Source organism: Seriola lalandi, unplaced genomic scaffold (genome assembly GCF_002814215.2).
Source record: "Seriola lalandi dorsalis isolate HSWRI2012SDOR001 ecotype SW California unplaced genomic scaffold, Sedor1 jcf7180002054062, whole genome shotgun sequence".
NCBI classification, from domain to species: domain Eukaryota; kingdom Metazoa; phylum Chordata; class Actinopteri; order Carangiformes; family Carangidae; genus Seriola; species Seriola lalandi.
In genome coordinates, this window is record NW_019524615.1 from 854,252 (window position 1) to 870,703 (window position 16,452).

A 16,452-nucleotide genomic window follows, 5' to 3' on the forward strand; every position below is an offset into this window, starting at 1 on the left:
TATACATCCCTGCAGCAAAGTAAGAATTTCATCCACTGGTATAAGCAACAACTACCAGTGGATTTTCAGCCCTGTAATATTCCAAACAATTATTATCTGAATAGAGCCAGAAAGATGCTTTAATGGTAAAACAGTGGGATATATAAAATACCACATTACCAAATTTCTAAGAAAACATTTCAGGTAAATTGTTGAGACGATTAGACTACTGTATATCGTTTGCATTGGACATAAAATTATGACAAACAGAATCTTCATGCCTGTATGTATATCAGTGCATTGTTACAAGTCAAACCTGTTCTAATGTGGAACATCATTTCTTACCCCAAATCTATACACACAACCCTAACCTACAAACCTAAAAGATTTGTCATTGCACCGCAATTGCATTACATTATTGTTTGTGTATTGATAAACCTTTCCACTGTAAGGTTTCACAATTCAGCAGTTGCTTCTCTGCTCTCTTATTTACCAAATGTAGAACAGTCATTCATGAGATTATTAATGTTTCAGTTTCCAGTGAAACTTATTTTTCTTTTCCCTTTTCTCTTCTTTTTCCTTCCTTCTTTCTTACCCACAGGTGTATGTGTTTGTGTCTATGTGCCCTGTGTTTTGAATGCATCCATGAATGTGACAACGTATTGCGCGTCACACCGAAGAGGAATCGGCTAATTAATTTCAAACTCTTGTTGCCCTGCGTTACATCAGGAATCTACACAAGACGCTCTTTTAAGTTCTCAACAGGAATATCAGGTGTGTAGTGTTGCTGCTATAACTGCTATTGGACAGCCTAATTTATTGTGGAAGTATCCTGCAGCATCACCAGTGCCACAGTCTGAGCAAATGTTACAAGTCCTTACCAGAAGAGTGACATAAGTGCTTGTTGTTCCAGCTGATTTTTGCTAAGGTTTTAGAGCTTTACAACACCTAGAATCACTGGGCATCAGTGTCTCCTCATGAGCTTTACCCTCTCAAAAAGCATTGGGTTTTTACTTCTGGACCTTCATGAACTGGTAGCTTCTTCAGAGACAAAACGTAGGGTAATTTATTATATAAACATGGCTTTGTAATCTTCAGCCTTAGAGAGCAGTGTAGTCCTTCTCATTGTGATCTAGTAGTTTTACTGATTGAGAGACCAGCAGCATCTGCAGCGCAATCACACAATCAAAACACCACGTGGAGGGTGTGTGATTTATTATCAGAGAACTTGTTTGCCTCTGCCTCTGCACCTTGGACTTGTTTACTTTTCCTGACTGTTGCTCAACACAAGGCTGTAGATTGACCAAGAAATTTTCTTAATAGATAATTAGGATTTTTTTCTGTATTGTAATTTACAAATTAATGAAATGAGTGACACGCATAACAGAAGGATGCTATATGGACAAAATTGGTAATTTAGTCAATTGTTGTTATTAACATAAAGTTCATGTTTGATTCATCCAATAAGTTAGGAGAAAAAGGTAACACAAACATGGCTTGGTTCATCACTAGCCTTAGAGACTGGTGTAGTCCATGTCATTATGAAGAATGGATCCATAGGAGAGAGTAGTCATTTTACTGAGTGAGAGACTGGCAGCATCTGTCAGCACAGAATGACTTGCATGAACAATCGAAAGTCCATGTGGGAGTGTGTGTGATTTATTATCAAAGAACTGGGAGAAGTGATGAAACATGGAGAAACTTAAGCCCTCTGCCAAGTATAGCCCCATTCACATACAGGAGAGTATGCACAAAGTTGTGCTGTCCAGTTCAATGAAGTTGATGATGTTTATTTCAAGAATACCAGGCCAAGATCAGATGAGTTCATGTGTATATCAAAACTAAGTTAAAGATGCATTTATCAATATTTGGCCAGTAGGGGTCAGCGGACATTCAAAATAAGCAGAATGATCCACAGCCCAGATATTATTGCAGTATAAAGTTGTTATGGCTAACATGTAAAAAAAATAAAATAAAATAAAAAAACCCAAAGAATCTACTTACACATCGAGGAGTCATGGGGCAACATTACAACCTTTTACTTTTAGTCTGCAGAAAGCGTCTGGGCGGTAAGACTGAACCATACATGGACAAAACCAAGACTATGTGTTAGTCAGGATAAATATCTTAGCAAACATACAGATGGAAAATCTGTTGAGGGACAATCACAACCAGTGACCCGTTCCACATCACATGTCATTTGATTCATTGTTTTTATTTTTCTCTTGGCCAATTTAGATTTTTATTTATTGACCAAGAAATGAAAACAGATTAGGAAATGATACGATAGCTAACTACGTCATAGCTGTCTCGTTTTTATTTTAAAGCTACAATGCAGCCAGTCATAAGTCATCTAAGATAATCACTTAAAGAAAAAAATCTTTGCGATAAACTAAAGGATTTTCTTAATAGTGTTGATACAAGCGAGTCAGCTAATTATAACTTTTCACTTTTTTTGTGCTGTTGCCAGTCTGCCATTCTGAGTGCCTTCCTGTGGCTGAACATTTTTGTGTTCAGCGACACAATAAATTCAGTTTTTAATCTGCCTTTACAGCCTGCAGATTCTGCGTTTGGGTCAACACCCTTTTCACTTGAGACGTTCGAATTTACATGTATGCTGAGACAGTAAACATAATCCTTCCTTCCCTCAATACTGGCTGTGAGGTGACACCTTCCTGGAACGTATTTATTGAAAAGCATAACATACTTTCATGTGATTATTGTTTTATGATAGAGTTGAAAAAATCAGAACCTCTCCCTTACTAAATAATCATGTAACATAGAATTCTGACATTGATCATTTATACTTTCTATTCTACATTCTACATTCAGTGACATGTCATCACTTTCTCCTCTAGCAGCACTCTGCCTATGATCTGGAAGTTCAGTGCACTCCAATTGAGCACATTCCCTGGAGTGAAGTTCTGTTCATCAACGTAGTTATGGATCTCACAGGGGGAAAGGACGTAGTCCCACATGTGGACATCAGACATCATGCCAACGAAAGACTGCTTAGCGTTAAAGCCCCCACCATGGGAATCCTGCTCCTGTAGAGAGTGCAGAGGTTTGGAAGACAGTAAATTCAAGCAGCATTGTTCTGACATCTATACACACGAGACACACAATAAACCACCTTAGCATATAAATCATTTGTCGAAAGACTATTAACTATTATGCTTATCAATAAAACTGCACCTGTCCTAGAATAATTATAGTAGATCCTCTGATGCTGGATCCTGAGCTGATGAATTTCCTAATCGAAGGCTGTCCATCAATCCACAGCTGCACCAGTCCAGAATCAGAATCCCATGTGGAGCAAATAGAGTGCCATGCGTTCGGCTTGTAGTCCTGTCTTCCATATTCTGTCTTTCTATCCTTGATATGCGGCTCCATCTCCTTATTTGTGTCATCCCAAAAAATCAGGTAGTCATTGGCAGAGGCAGGGGTGGCCAAAGAGAAAAGGGCATGGTCTCTTTTAAGGTCTGTAAAGGACCTGTAGGCATTATAAAAACATTATTATGCATCATACTTTTCAAAATTAAGAAATACACTTTTGTTTATGCATTTGCACATTCAACATTACCTGTGACAGACGGTTACAGCACTGAAAGTCTGTTGTGATGTATTCAGCTTCACACAAGCCGTGTTGGTTTCTTGTGGGAAGGTGAACATTTTACCTGACAGATCTAAAATGAGAGAGAAATATGTTTTTACTATCTATTTATAGTTTTTGTTTTGTTTAAAATTATGAATTTGCTCTATATTTGGAGTGAAAGTCCTTCACTGTCAAAGGAAACTGGGAACATACTGCACCATGTAAACCACTGAGTCTTTTGGCACACATGTAAGAACTGCTGAGAAAACTCGAAGCTTTGAGGAAGGAAATACTTGCTATGATGTCGACTACAAATCTTATGAAAATGATAGCCACTCTTTATTGTTAAGATATGCCTTTTTGATTCTCCATTTAGCTATTTGGTTTGCTTATTGGTTTGTCCGATTTTGCACAGGTCAGGTTTATTGCAAATAGTGGAATTTATTCTTGGTTGACAGTGGAATGAGAACCAGTGTTTTGCCAAGTCACACAATATCTGTCCATGAACCATGAACAGCTATGGTTAGTCATGAATTGGTAATTTTACTTTCTAATTGGTGATTGTAAATAGGTAATTTAAGTAAAAAAAAAATATATATATATATATTAGATAGATATTTTTCCAAATTAACTGTCTGCTATGAACAGTTACAGTGCACATTTCAAAACATCATTAAGAATTTTCTCTTCAGAGAGTATTGCACAACATGTGAGTGAAGTCAAAAAAATAAAAGAAATATCAAAAGGCAACAAATTTTCTGTAACTGTCTGAGATGTAATTTGAAGATTTTTTATTTTTTTTTACCTTGAGGACTTGCAGCACATCCTGTCAGCACCAGCAGTGCAAGTAAAAACAGCATCTGATATAAAGACAAAAGACGCCAGGAAAACATTTAGATTTGATCCAGTAAATCTACCACTTTTGAGTTGCTACTCATAATTTACTCTTATTTGCCTCGAATTCTACAATACAGGAAAGCATAAAAAAAATTAAAAATAGTTCACAGATGATACAATTACTTTAATGCATATCATCATTTTGCATGTGTAGAACTTACCTTGAAATCTGTGTGAGGACTGTGTGCACGGCAGTGAATTAGGGTTGGGTTTTGGACACTCACCGCTTCCCTATTTCTGTCTGTGTGATTTTGTGTTTCCTTCCTTTATCCACTTCTATTTTTTTAGGCTTCAGCTTTCTGTAACATAAAAAAGTGTTATGCCACACACAGTGCTTTCTGTTGAATCAACAGAATCATCCTCATGTTGAAATAGTCAAATGCACGTGATTAACTGCAATTTTAGTTCTCATTTTGGCCTAAAATTGCCGATTTAAAGTTATACTCAAGTATACTGTGCTACTACAGTAACCAGACCTTCTGCAATTATAATGTCAGGGTGTACTGAACTTACACTTCATACCTTATACACCACTGCAGCAAAGTGGATCCTTTGTTTTATTTTAAACATTTAACACACACTGTTATGGCACTGAAATTCTTCCATGATACAGTAAGTTTTACATGACTTGTGTTGGTTCAATTTTGACATTTTACCTCACAGATCTTTAAAAAGAAGAGAGGGAGAGGGAGGGAGAGAGAGGGAGAGAGGGAGAGAGAGAGAGAGAGAGGGAGAGGGAGAGAGAGAGAGAGAGAGAGAGAGAGAGAGAGAGAGAGAGAGAGAGAGAAAGACATATCTGAGACAAATGTTTATGTTAATTATAAAATCAATGAATGAATTATACAGTGGTTACAAAAATAAAGTAATTAGTCAATATATGCATTGCAAAAAGATATTTTGAGGAAGATGATTTTACATCATGGAATTCTGGTCTGTAAACTGAAGATAGAAATCTCTTGTTGGAACTATTTTTGTTGAAAGGTCTTGTAGGAACATACAGAAACTATTGATTCTTGATATCTGAATGGCATACATGTAAGCACTGCTCCCCATGTGGCCAACCCGTCATTCATGATTAATGAAAAAAAATACTTTGAAGCTGTGAGGAAGTTTACTAAAGACCAGTCGATCACAAGTCCCAAAGAAAGACAGAGAATATTGTTAACAAAACTATTTTTTATATCCCACTTAGCTCTTTAGTTTGCTTATTGTTTTGTCCACTATCTTTTGATTTTGCACAGGTTAATATGTAGATCATTTTCTTCTGCAAATAATCCCTGCCCTCTGTTTTTAGTTGTGTCACGCTCAGCAAATGTATGTCCTAAAAGAAAACAAATAAATTTTTAGTTATGATAAAAGCAAAATGAGGCTTCACATTAAAATAGCATATACATTATGCTATATGGTCGCACATCATTATCCTCATGTCTGACATCATTTCTTACCACAAATCTATACACACAACCCTAACCTATAAGACTTGTCATAACACTGTACGATTCCATACAAGGAATCATACAAGGTTTCACAATTCAGCAGCTAGTAGTCTGATTTACCAAATGTAGCACAATTGTTCTTGAGATTATTAATATTTCAGTTGACTGTGAAACTCATCTTCCTTCCTCCTTCCTTGCCTACAGGTGTGTCTGTGTGCCCTGTGTTTTGAATGCATCCATGCATGTGACAACCTACTGTGTGTGTGCCTCCTTGTCAACGTTTATAGATTAATGCTTGATCATGTGTCGCTAACAACTAACACTTATCTGAGTTCTATGCTTTCTTCACTCCCTTCATGATTTGCAAAATTGACTTGCTGCAGCGCAACATCAGGGGCCTATCTGTACTGTCACAACCGAATATTTCATCCTTTCTGCAGAAGACTTCTGTGATGGAGGAGTCTGCACGCTCCTCTCTCCACTGATGTGATGAGACCCAGTGGTGACTGAGGGAGAAGCCCATAGCTCAGAGTGAATGTTTCCTGGAGAACGGCATCAGATCAGCCGGGGGGATGAACCCTGGAGAGGGATCAGACCGAGACGACTAGACAGAGCACACTCAACTCAGCAGGGAAAAACTCTGAGTTTGACTGAGCTTCCAGACAGGATGAGATATATATAAATGGCATGGAGAAAGAGAGATAAGACAATGCTGTTCAGTCAAAATGAAGTTTACTTTGAATAGCATTTTACACAAAGTAGCAGAAAAATATATGAAGTTTGTCCAATAAACATTAGCCACCATATACAGTAGCTCAAGGTTGTTGAGAAAGTCAAAGATATACAAATCTGTCAAATGGTCGCTGCTGATTATAAGGAAATACAACAAAGTTGCCCGTCTCTGAGTCAGAGTCTGTAACAGTACTGACTGTACATGTGTATAGTGCAATTATGAAACTCTAGAGGAGAAAAAGACATGAGCTTACAACAGAGAAGGGCAGCTGCCGGAAATGCAGCATAGCAGTTTTAACATGCATCTATGATTCTCAATGCAGGTCCAGGGTATTTGTGTAACTCAAGAAAACCTATACAGTGCTGTTGTATTATATGCTATGTTTACAAAATGGAACAATTCCAACATGATTACATAAAGAGACTGAATGATTTTTCTCTGTGGAATGTGTTTACAATGGAGAGCAGAACAACTGTAGCCTATAGTCTTGGACCGAAGGCATCCAAAACAAGGAAGTGAGGTTACCAGATGACGGAGCTTATAAATCTCAAGGATTGTCTTTGAGTCTGTTTTCTGTGAATACCAATGTTTTTGTGTCTGTTATTGTAATAGCCCTATGTTAGCAGCAACTTCTTGCTGACATCCTCTGGATCAGTCCTCTCCCAGCCCTGTCGAATGCGGGTGAGGGTGCGGTCCACGCAGGGCAGGAGGAGCAGCAGCTTGAGCACCATCACTGCAGAAGGCAACACCAGACTGAGCATGTAGGCCGGAGGAGTGTACCATTTGTAGGAAGAGGGATAAAGGAACTTGCTCCAGCCGTACAGGTAGGTGTGAAAGGTACAGAGGAACAATGTGAGGTAGCCCAGCTTCGACTGGAAGGGAGAATAATTAGTTAAGAAATATAACTTTATACTCAGTGTGTGTGCATTCACAGATTCACAAGTTTCACTTTCACTGAAAACACATTATTATAATGTGAAAGGCTCAGTAAGATGAAATGTGATAGAATGGCCTTTAAAGAGAAGTTTTTGACCTACACATGTACACATACTCCAACACACTCATCTACCTTGTGTGCATAGATAGAGACAATTCAGCTACAGTAGATAGAGAATGTGCTTACACATACACAAACATACAGACTTACACATTCACTGACCCATAGATCCACTCCATACACATGAACAAAACCTAAAGACTGTGGCCAAGGATAATGTATGCCCCTCAAACTACATTTGATGAATAACTTAACATTTAAAGCACTGCTCTAATTTGGGCTGGAGTAAAGGGGAGGGGTGTGGAATGAGAAAATGAGCTTGACATGACCCAGTTACATTTATGAATGAGTTTGTTCCCTGTGGTGAGTCCGATTTCATTTTTGATTGGTCAAAGTGTGAAAAAAGGTAAACATTTGAGTCTGCTCAGTGAAAACAATCACAGTGGAAGATTTAGCAAGGGAATGAGATATCACTAACACCCTTTCAACAGATTACCTCCAATAGGGAGTTGGGAACAGCAATCAGGCCCATGTGACTACATTCCATCTAGGCTGGAGCACAGAATCGTCCTCATCTGTCATAGGTTGAATCTTGGCTAATGGACATGATGTGAAAATCGCAGAAAACAGTTTTTCTGCCAGTATCCACATTCCTTAAAGGTCCAGCAGCCTCTCTGTAACTTTCCACACTAACTGAGCCTCAGCAGCCTAGAGCATAAACATGTGCAATAGCGGAAGTACACTATTTCAAATTTCATAACGCACTTTAAAATATCTCCAGCAGGCACATTGTAGCTGGATACCAAGTGAACCTATTTAATATTGTGAGCATGTGTCTCTGTGTTAACTGAATCATCAATCAATGGTTGTCATTTGCAGCTTTTCAAGGCCACAGTGAAGAGGTGAGATAATCAACTGTCTCAAATTAAATTTCCCAATGAGTTTGTTTGTATTCATTTCACCATGAAATATCATAGAAATGGTACTAAAATGACTGGAAATGCGCTTGTGTGACATTCAGTTTCCTTTTGTGGCTAAAGCAGACCTGTTTTACTCATTTCCAGCTCTATATTATTCTTTCTGGGACTCCACAAGAGAAGCTTTGTATGATTCAGAGTTCAAAAAAGTCAATATTTATTCAAAACAGTGTGTTATGCAGCCCCTCATTTGAGAAACAGGTAATATTAGCTCAGGCCTCCTTAAGAGGCCTCTTTAAAAGCCCACTTTCTCCTGATTGGCTGAACATGAAAAAAGGAAATGGCAACTACTCAAATCCATCTCTACAAGCTCGAGCCTGAATTCAAATGAAGGCAGCAAACAAAGATAACAGCAGAACATCTCTGTTCAGTAAATATTACGCCTTTTACCAGCTTATTATCATTTAATAATTCCTGGAAAACACACACGAGCCGACACCAGCATGCGCTGAGGGAAAATCTGTTGGACAGATTGCCTTGGAAACTGTTATAAAAAATTCCACAGTCTCATTCCTCCAGTTGTGGCCACCAATGTTTCACCATGTAAACAGGATGCAGGGATTCAGCCAAATTCTGTGTCCACAAAGTGTCACTGTGAAAGTGTGTTACACACTAAAGTTCAGACATCCAGATACCAACATATCATATGATTCAGACACACATGCCAGTTCCCACCTGTATGAAGTTGAACTCTCTCCAGCTGAGAGCATTGCTGACAGAGGGTAGAGAGGTTATTCCCAACAGGAGATACACGCCAAATCCCAGAATCCCCATTGCATAGTAAGAGTCACTACGCCAGGCGGTGGTGGTGTCAAACACTGATGTACGGTTCTCCCTCATCTTAAAGTGACAGTGCACAAAGGAGAGAGATGTTGATTAACCATCTCTGTACTGATAGAAACAGATAACTATTATTCAAAACCATGGCTTTTTGATTTCATATGAATAAGCAAGTTTTTTTTTTTTTTTTTTTTATGCAAACACAAAGATTTTAATGTATCAACCATTTTTTCTAGGTATGTAGCTGCCTTACCTTTGAGATGGTACTTTCACCAATTTTGTATCTCACATAATATCTGGGGATGAAAATGGCAAGATTTTTTAGAGAAAAATCATCAGGAAAAGTTAGACCTACCTTTGAGATGGCTATGAACACTATGGACATCCTATCAACCCTGCAATAGTTTAGTCCTTTACCACCCTAAATCACCATAGCAACCACCTTCAGTCTTCCTAGCAACACCACATTACCCACCAATTAATGTCCTGGCAAATGTCCAAGGCCCACTGTGAACATCCTGTTATCCTGTTACTCTTGTTCCACACTTCATTCATGTTATCTCCATGACAACTGAACAACTTCTATCTGGTAAGGAGGAGTGTGAGATGCAGTTGAGAACTCTGAATAAAAGCTGATAAGTCTATCTTGCATGAAGATGTTTCATCAAACAACTCCAAGGTCAAGAGTGACCATTCATGCTCATTCTTAGTGACTGCCGGTCAAAATCCATCCAAAAAATAGCAACCACCTAGCTAGCTACCTTCTTTCTGTCTTACCATCAGCACAATAAAGTCCCTTTAAGTTTATTTAGGTGTTCCTAAGAATCTGAGGGCTAATTCTTTGAATCTTCTGGTTGCACATGCTGTTAACACCTAGTATTATTATGCTTTATAGTTACGCCTAGCTAAAACGAATGGAGTCCAATACAACAGCCCCCATTTATACTAATAAATGGAGTAGAATATATTTTAGAAATACCTCTCAGGTAATGTTAGATACATCTAGATGCTAACACCTTTCGTCACTTTCTTATGACTGAAGCTGTCATCCATTAAAAGATATTGTCAGGTGGCATCCAACTTTCCTGTGATGTTTTAACCTTAAAGCAGAGTCCCCCAGTTGGTAAGCCAGCAGGATGGCCAGTCGCTGCCCATCTTCTCCTGGCTTCCAGCTCAACTCCTCCCACATGTTCCACAGTCAAGAAGGGGCTCTTTCCGCTGCCTCCCCCAACCTGCAAGAAGCCGTCTTCCTCTCCCTTCCCGCTATTCCCAAACTTGAGAGCATCTTCCACACAGACTGTGCCAGGAAACCCAACTGGAAATGTCCCGGCTTTCCTCCCTTTGTCCCTGGATTGTTGGACCAGGTCCTGGTACTTGGTGGTCTTCCTCTCCAAGGCCTCTTTGCAACCATCTTCCCACGGGAACATCAGTTCAATCAGGATGATTCTCATCCCCTCCTGAGACCATATGACCTCCCTGATGAACTGGGTGGATGGAGCTGCTCTCACGTGGGTCTGATGCCTTTTCTGTCAATCCTGCTCCAAGATGTCAGCAAGTGCTCTTAGGAAATTGTTGTGACCCTATCTGTAACTCCCCTGGGTAAGTGCAGTCTTGTACCCTGTCAGTATATGCACAATGTGCCTCTCTCTCCCACATATCTTGGACAGCGGGTCCTCCCTCATTTCCCGCCTATTCTGGTGTTAGAAGAGTGTTACTGATCGGAGTAGGATTATATAATACATAATATATAACGTAATAAAAAGCATAAAACAATTCAACAGCAGCAGAAACTGCAGCATCCAGAATGTACATACAGTTGAAACAACACCTCTCTCGAACAGTTCAAACACAAACTAAAAATTCATTAAAGCAGGATTTATTGTAGGGCTGTTATTAACTGTATTTAAATATCTAGTTTAAATTAATAACTAATTACTGCATTAGTTTTAGCTAGGTGGAGATAATAATCTGGCAACTGGCAGTAGTGTAAGTTACAGATGCGATTGCTTCCATGTTCAAAGCTGTCATTATTTGGTCTGGTTGAAAGCAACAAAGCTTTAATGGGAGATTCCAGATAAAAGTTGTATCACAATGTGTGCACCTGTTACACACCTTATGGGGATGATGAGGGTGTAGAGCACATGTAGAAAGGCAAAGGCAAGTGCTAGCAGTCCCAGCTGTTTCCTGCACAGCATCCAGCGATCTAGCCAGTCAGGGAAACGCCTGCAACAAACATACTTTGATTTGTATTATACAACATATAAAATATATTGTAAATAGTGTACCCGTGTGCAGGAACTAAATAACAATCCATCTTGTTTTGATGTCTGACCTGTATTTTGTTCCTCTGTAGAGCTGAAGGAAACCAGCTATGACACCAGGCAGGTAACACAGAGACAACATGATGAGCGACACAACGGGAAACACCTGAATGATGAAGAATAAGCACAGGAGAGATTATTGTGAGGATAACATGCACCAGATTTCTCCAGAACACACCTGGAGGCTGCCTTTCAAAGAGGAACAAATGATCTTAATTGTACCCTGTTGGCCAAGGACACCATGATTCTGAAGGAGATGTCTTTCCCCTGTACAACATACGCGTAGATGACATCTCTAATGACCACATAAATGAAGAGGACGACGGTGAGACCAAAGGCCAGACGTAGTGGCAGCCTCCACTCTGGGAACAGCTGCAGGGGGAAGTCCTCCAGTTCTCTGGCTGCAGACAAAGACCCCCTGTCCAGAACAGTGAAGCCCAGTTTGGTGGATGTCTCCGCTACTGCCTGCTTTGCCTCAGCACTGTTTCCACACAGGTACACCTGGTGGATGAAAACATCCATAGCTTTTAAAGAACTCAAGAACGCCTGAGGAGTATGTGTCTTCATTATTTTATATTTATGCAATTATGATTATGCATTTGTACACACAATGATGAAAGGATGGTTTTGACTCCAGAGGACTGAACCTAAAATTACGTGGAGATACTGTGGCTTCCTGTATGAAACGCTAAATTTAGTCAAAGAAAGCAGGTAAAAAACTAACAACACTAAGTAAACATATGTAATGTTGCTGATGGTGCTCCAAATACACCAACACACTCCGATACATAAACATACTCCCTCCACAACACACACACAAACACATAGACACACACACACACACTCCTGTGTGGTTTTACTGTCCTCTGGGATTGCACAACCAGATCAAAATGAAACAGAAAAACCCACATATGCTGCAGCTTTGCAGTACAGAGTGAGAGAGCAAAGCATGTGAAGAGAAGCTCAGATCTAAGAGAGATTGTGGAGTTAATTGATTCAAGGATACATCAGAGATGGCACTCACAGCAAAGACACAAGGCTGACTCCTCCGATTTGGCTTATTTTACTTGGATTTGGTTTGATCAAAACTTCAAATGAGTTAATAATATAATTTGGACTGAAATGTTTTCCTTTCTGAAAGAGACTATTATTTTTAACTTGTTGGTCAACACCCCACTGTGTGAACACATTGGATAACTGTCAAATCCTTGTAGTTTTGCATTGGAGGAAGAATCTGACAAGCAGAAGTGACTAGTTTAATTTCAAAATGAGATCTGTACCAACCAGGAAAAAAAAAGGTGCATTCCTACATAGCAAAAGAAGACCCAATTTGGAACATGTATCAATCATTTTAAACGAATCTTATTCTCAATATGTAAGGGGTTTGGAAACAGCGGCATCAGAAACAGACATATTCAGTACCTGTCTGTTGGCATCTGAGGGTCCATTCTGCAGGGCCCAAGCCGACAAAGTGTTAAAAGCTTTCACCACATGAGCTCCAGGGATCAGCCTGGACAACAAACAACAAACGTTTGCTTCATGTTCCACCAACTGGTGATGATTCAAACCACATGGTCCATAACTTGTCTGAATTAGGTAATTACATTATTGCCTAGTTTCCTCTTACCTTTGCAGATACTCGGCATTGGCCTCAGGATATAGATTCTTCTTGAGGTTGTTGCTGACGTCCACCAGCACCTTCCGATCAATGAAATCAGCGGAGTGGATGAAACATTCGAAATTAATCAACTGCTATGTTACACAAAAGCATCTGACTGTGCAACAAGGTACCTTCCCCATGAGTTGAGGTGCAAGTGTCTCCAGGAAGTCATAGTTCTCTCTGTGAATACAAATAAACACCAGACTGGCTGACTGGGCTGCTTCTGCATGGCTCATCACCTGCACAACACACACAAACACAGCACTATTACCATGTGTGGCCATTACACATGGAAACAAACTCAGTAAAAACTGGCTCAGCATTTTCAGACATGTGTGTTACTAGTTTAAGCACATATTGCATGAAATATGAAAACAAAACACTTCGGAATGTAGCACACAAACAACGCACAGCAACATCTGCAGACACACGTGCACACACATATTATCAGTGACCTTGTTTAGCTCAGTCAGCTTTCAAAGTCTGATAAGAACAGTTTGTTTTTTTCCCCCCAAAACAGACTACGCACTTTAACCTTTATCAGTACAGATATTTGAGTTGGTTCTAAGCCATCATGCAACACGGTTTCTGAAGTATCAGCTGTTATAACGACAACAATCCTCAATAATAAAAAGAAAGGGTGAATTCCAGAGTTTGAGAAGATGTCATGCAATATGTTGTACCTGAGTTCCCTGAGGCAAGGGGCCACAGCTGTGAGGTCTGCGGCTGCCATATACCACTCTGTAGCCCGACTGGAGCAGACGCTGGCCCAGAGAGCGCCCCAAGTCCCCCGTCCCAAAAATACACAGCAGCTCTGGCTCCGGGGCAGCTGCTGTGCCTAGAGGACAGAGCGACACGCTCTCTGGCTTCACCTCCTCTGACATGCTGCTCAGTCTTTCAGCCGACAGTCTGACACAAACAGTGCTGATATCGCCTGTGGTTTTGAAAGAACAAAACACTCCACCAGGTTTTCTGTCAATGCTAGACAGCTGTACTGAAATATGACTGAGTAATATGTCCAGATTCGAGGTAGATGTAACAAAATAATAGTCTTCAAAGTCACAGTTCTCCTGGGTGCTTCTCGAAAATGTGTCAGGAAATCAACTGTCTATCCCTTCAAGTCCAAGGCTCTGTTCTTCTAACTCATTACTCTCTGGACTGACAGATTTTGTCGGTCTGGAGTCAGTTTTTGTTTTGGCCCATCCCCTCCTATTTTAGGATGGGCTCAGGGTGAAGTCTGTCTACACTGGGAAACTCCACAGCCAAAGGTGTGAGTGTGTCTGTGCTGGCATGAGTGTCAGTGAGTGGTTATGTTTTCCTCTGTACAAACTGTGCCTGTCTACGCCTGTGTGCATTTGTGTTGGGCTGGGAAATACTGTGGCAATGTTTCAAGTATGGCCTTCTTCTGGGAAACCAGCAGTTCGTCGTTCTGATTATGCAACGCTGGAAAACAATGCTGTAATTCATTATAGTACGCCAAAAAGTACTGTGGTATTCTGATTTTACCAAATTATGGCTATGTAGACACACATTAAGCAACACGCACAGAGTGAGGCAGTAAGTGAAAGTCCCAGTCAATTTCAGGACGTACAGGCAATACACATCTATAAACCCCCAGTGAGCTCTCTCTGACTGGCAGTGTGAGACAGATTTTTTAATTGTAGCTTAACTAATGTCAGCTGCTCAAAGACAAGATCATTATACAGGTTTAGGCATTTACACAGAATGAAACCAAAGAGGTGAAAACAAAGTTAACTTTTATACTAGTGTCCTAGATTCAGTGCAGAGTAAAACTTTGAAAGTTCAGACAAGAACAAGATTAGCTGATAGTTCACTCATCACTGCTGTGGAGTGGTAACACTGAGCTCTTTACAAACACACTATCTGGACCAAGTCTAGGTCACGGTATGCAAACACAATGCATACCGTGAGTTCACTCAACCCCCTCCTCTCTTTCCCTACACCATCTGTTAATATGACCATAAAATTCACATGCCCTACCAAGAGCATAATTACTTTGTCTTGTGTGCAAAACAAAAACACACACACTTTTATTAGCAGGGGGTGATTTCCCATGCACTTGGATTGAAAGAACACAATCCTTATAATCAGTCACTGATGTGGTGGTCAGTATATAGGCACTTGCTGATTCATGGAGTTTGCAGGCAAACCCACCAATTACAGTCTAATCTACACTCTTGTGCTGCCCTGTGAGTAATTAATGTTCTTAGCCTCGTAACTAAAGTTGGCCTTTGAGTGCAGCCCCTCTTATTTTCCCAGAGGTCCAGAATAGCTCCAGTGTTCAGGGTTGAGGTGAACCACAGGCATGGTGACCTGTCCTACACTGTAATTACTCCCTCTGCTCTGCTGCTTCACTAAGTGGCCAGTTTGTGTGAGTGTGAGTGTGTGTCTGTGTGTGTGCGTGTGTGTGTGTCTACATGTGACACAAATATATCTGTATTTTACTAGCACACACACATATACACAAGATAATGTAATGAAATTTGTCGCTGATCTGGTTTCTTGGGAAGTAATTAGCCTGAGACCTTAACAGCAATTAATCTGCTGTTTGGTAAACAATTACTCGCTTACTCTTCCTCCCACAAGAACTTAACGCCTAAAGAAGAGTGGTGCTGATTGGATGGGGGGGTCAGGCTTGATAAACAAAGAAAAATCATGGGTTTTTGCAACAGTAATAAGAAGAAAAACAAATAAAAGAAAGACTGATAGAAAAAAGTGTTCAAGTTTAATGTAAATCTAGCAGGTCAGAGTTATATATCCACTGTGGTAGTCTTGTTTTTTCCATATATCGAGTGATCAGTAATAACTGACCCAGAGTTCCTTGCCCTCTGGAGCCAAGCTCAGAGATCAAACAGTAACAGCTCGGGCACTGAAGAACAGAGCTCAACCTCACTGAGCAGAAGCTCTGCAGTCAAGTACTTGTGAGCTACACAGCAAACAATCCTGCCTCGAAAAAGAGTGGGCGGGCTGATGATCAAAACAAAAGTGAATGGAAGCAGCAATCACATATCAAATGTCAAGTCTAGAAAAAGGCACTCTCAGGCGAGGGTGATGAT

The 16,452-nt window shown here is 40.1% G+C and overlaps 2 protein-coding genes across 2 annotated transcripts; both read right to left on the reverse strand.

Annotated features, from left to right (window-relative positions):
• Positions 1-1,753: 1,753 nt before the first annotated feature.
• Positions 1,754-4,774, reverse strand: LOC111652733 (C-reactive protein-like). The gene is made up of 5 exons (XM_023403078.2): positions 4,633-4,774; positions 4,380-4,434; positions 3,563-3,665; positions 3,175-3,472; positions 1,754-3,026 (listed from the first exon to the last, which is right to left on the reverse strand). Exons 2-5 carry the CDS (start codon positions 4,432-4,434, stop codon positions 2,808-2,810), a joined length of 675 nt encoding a protein of 224 aa, XP_023258846.1. The 5' UTR covers positions 4,633-4,774; the 3' UTR covers positions 1,754-2,807.
• A 1,848-nt stretch (positions 4,775-6,622) lies between these two features.
• LOC111652794 (metalloreductase STEAP4) lies at positions 6,623-14,655 on the reverse strand. The gene is made up of 10 exons (XM_023403166.2): positions 14,059-14,655; positions 13,507-13,614; positions 13,343-13,413; positions 13,138-13,225; positions 11,938-12,216; positions 11,727-11,821; positions 11,507-11,617; positions 9,648-9,690; positions 9,290-9,454; positions 6,623-7,512 (listed from the first exon to the last, which is right to left on the reverse strand). Exons 1-10 carry the CDS (start codon positions 14,257-14,259, stop codon positions 7,255-7,257), a joined length of 1,419 nt encoding a protein of 472 aa, XP_023258934.1. The 5' UTR covers positions 14,260-14,655; the 3' UTR covers positions 6,623-7,254.
• Between the last annotated feature and the right edge of the window lie 1,797 nt (positions 14,656-16,452).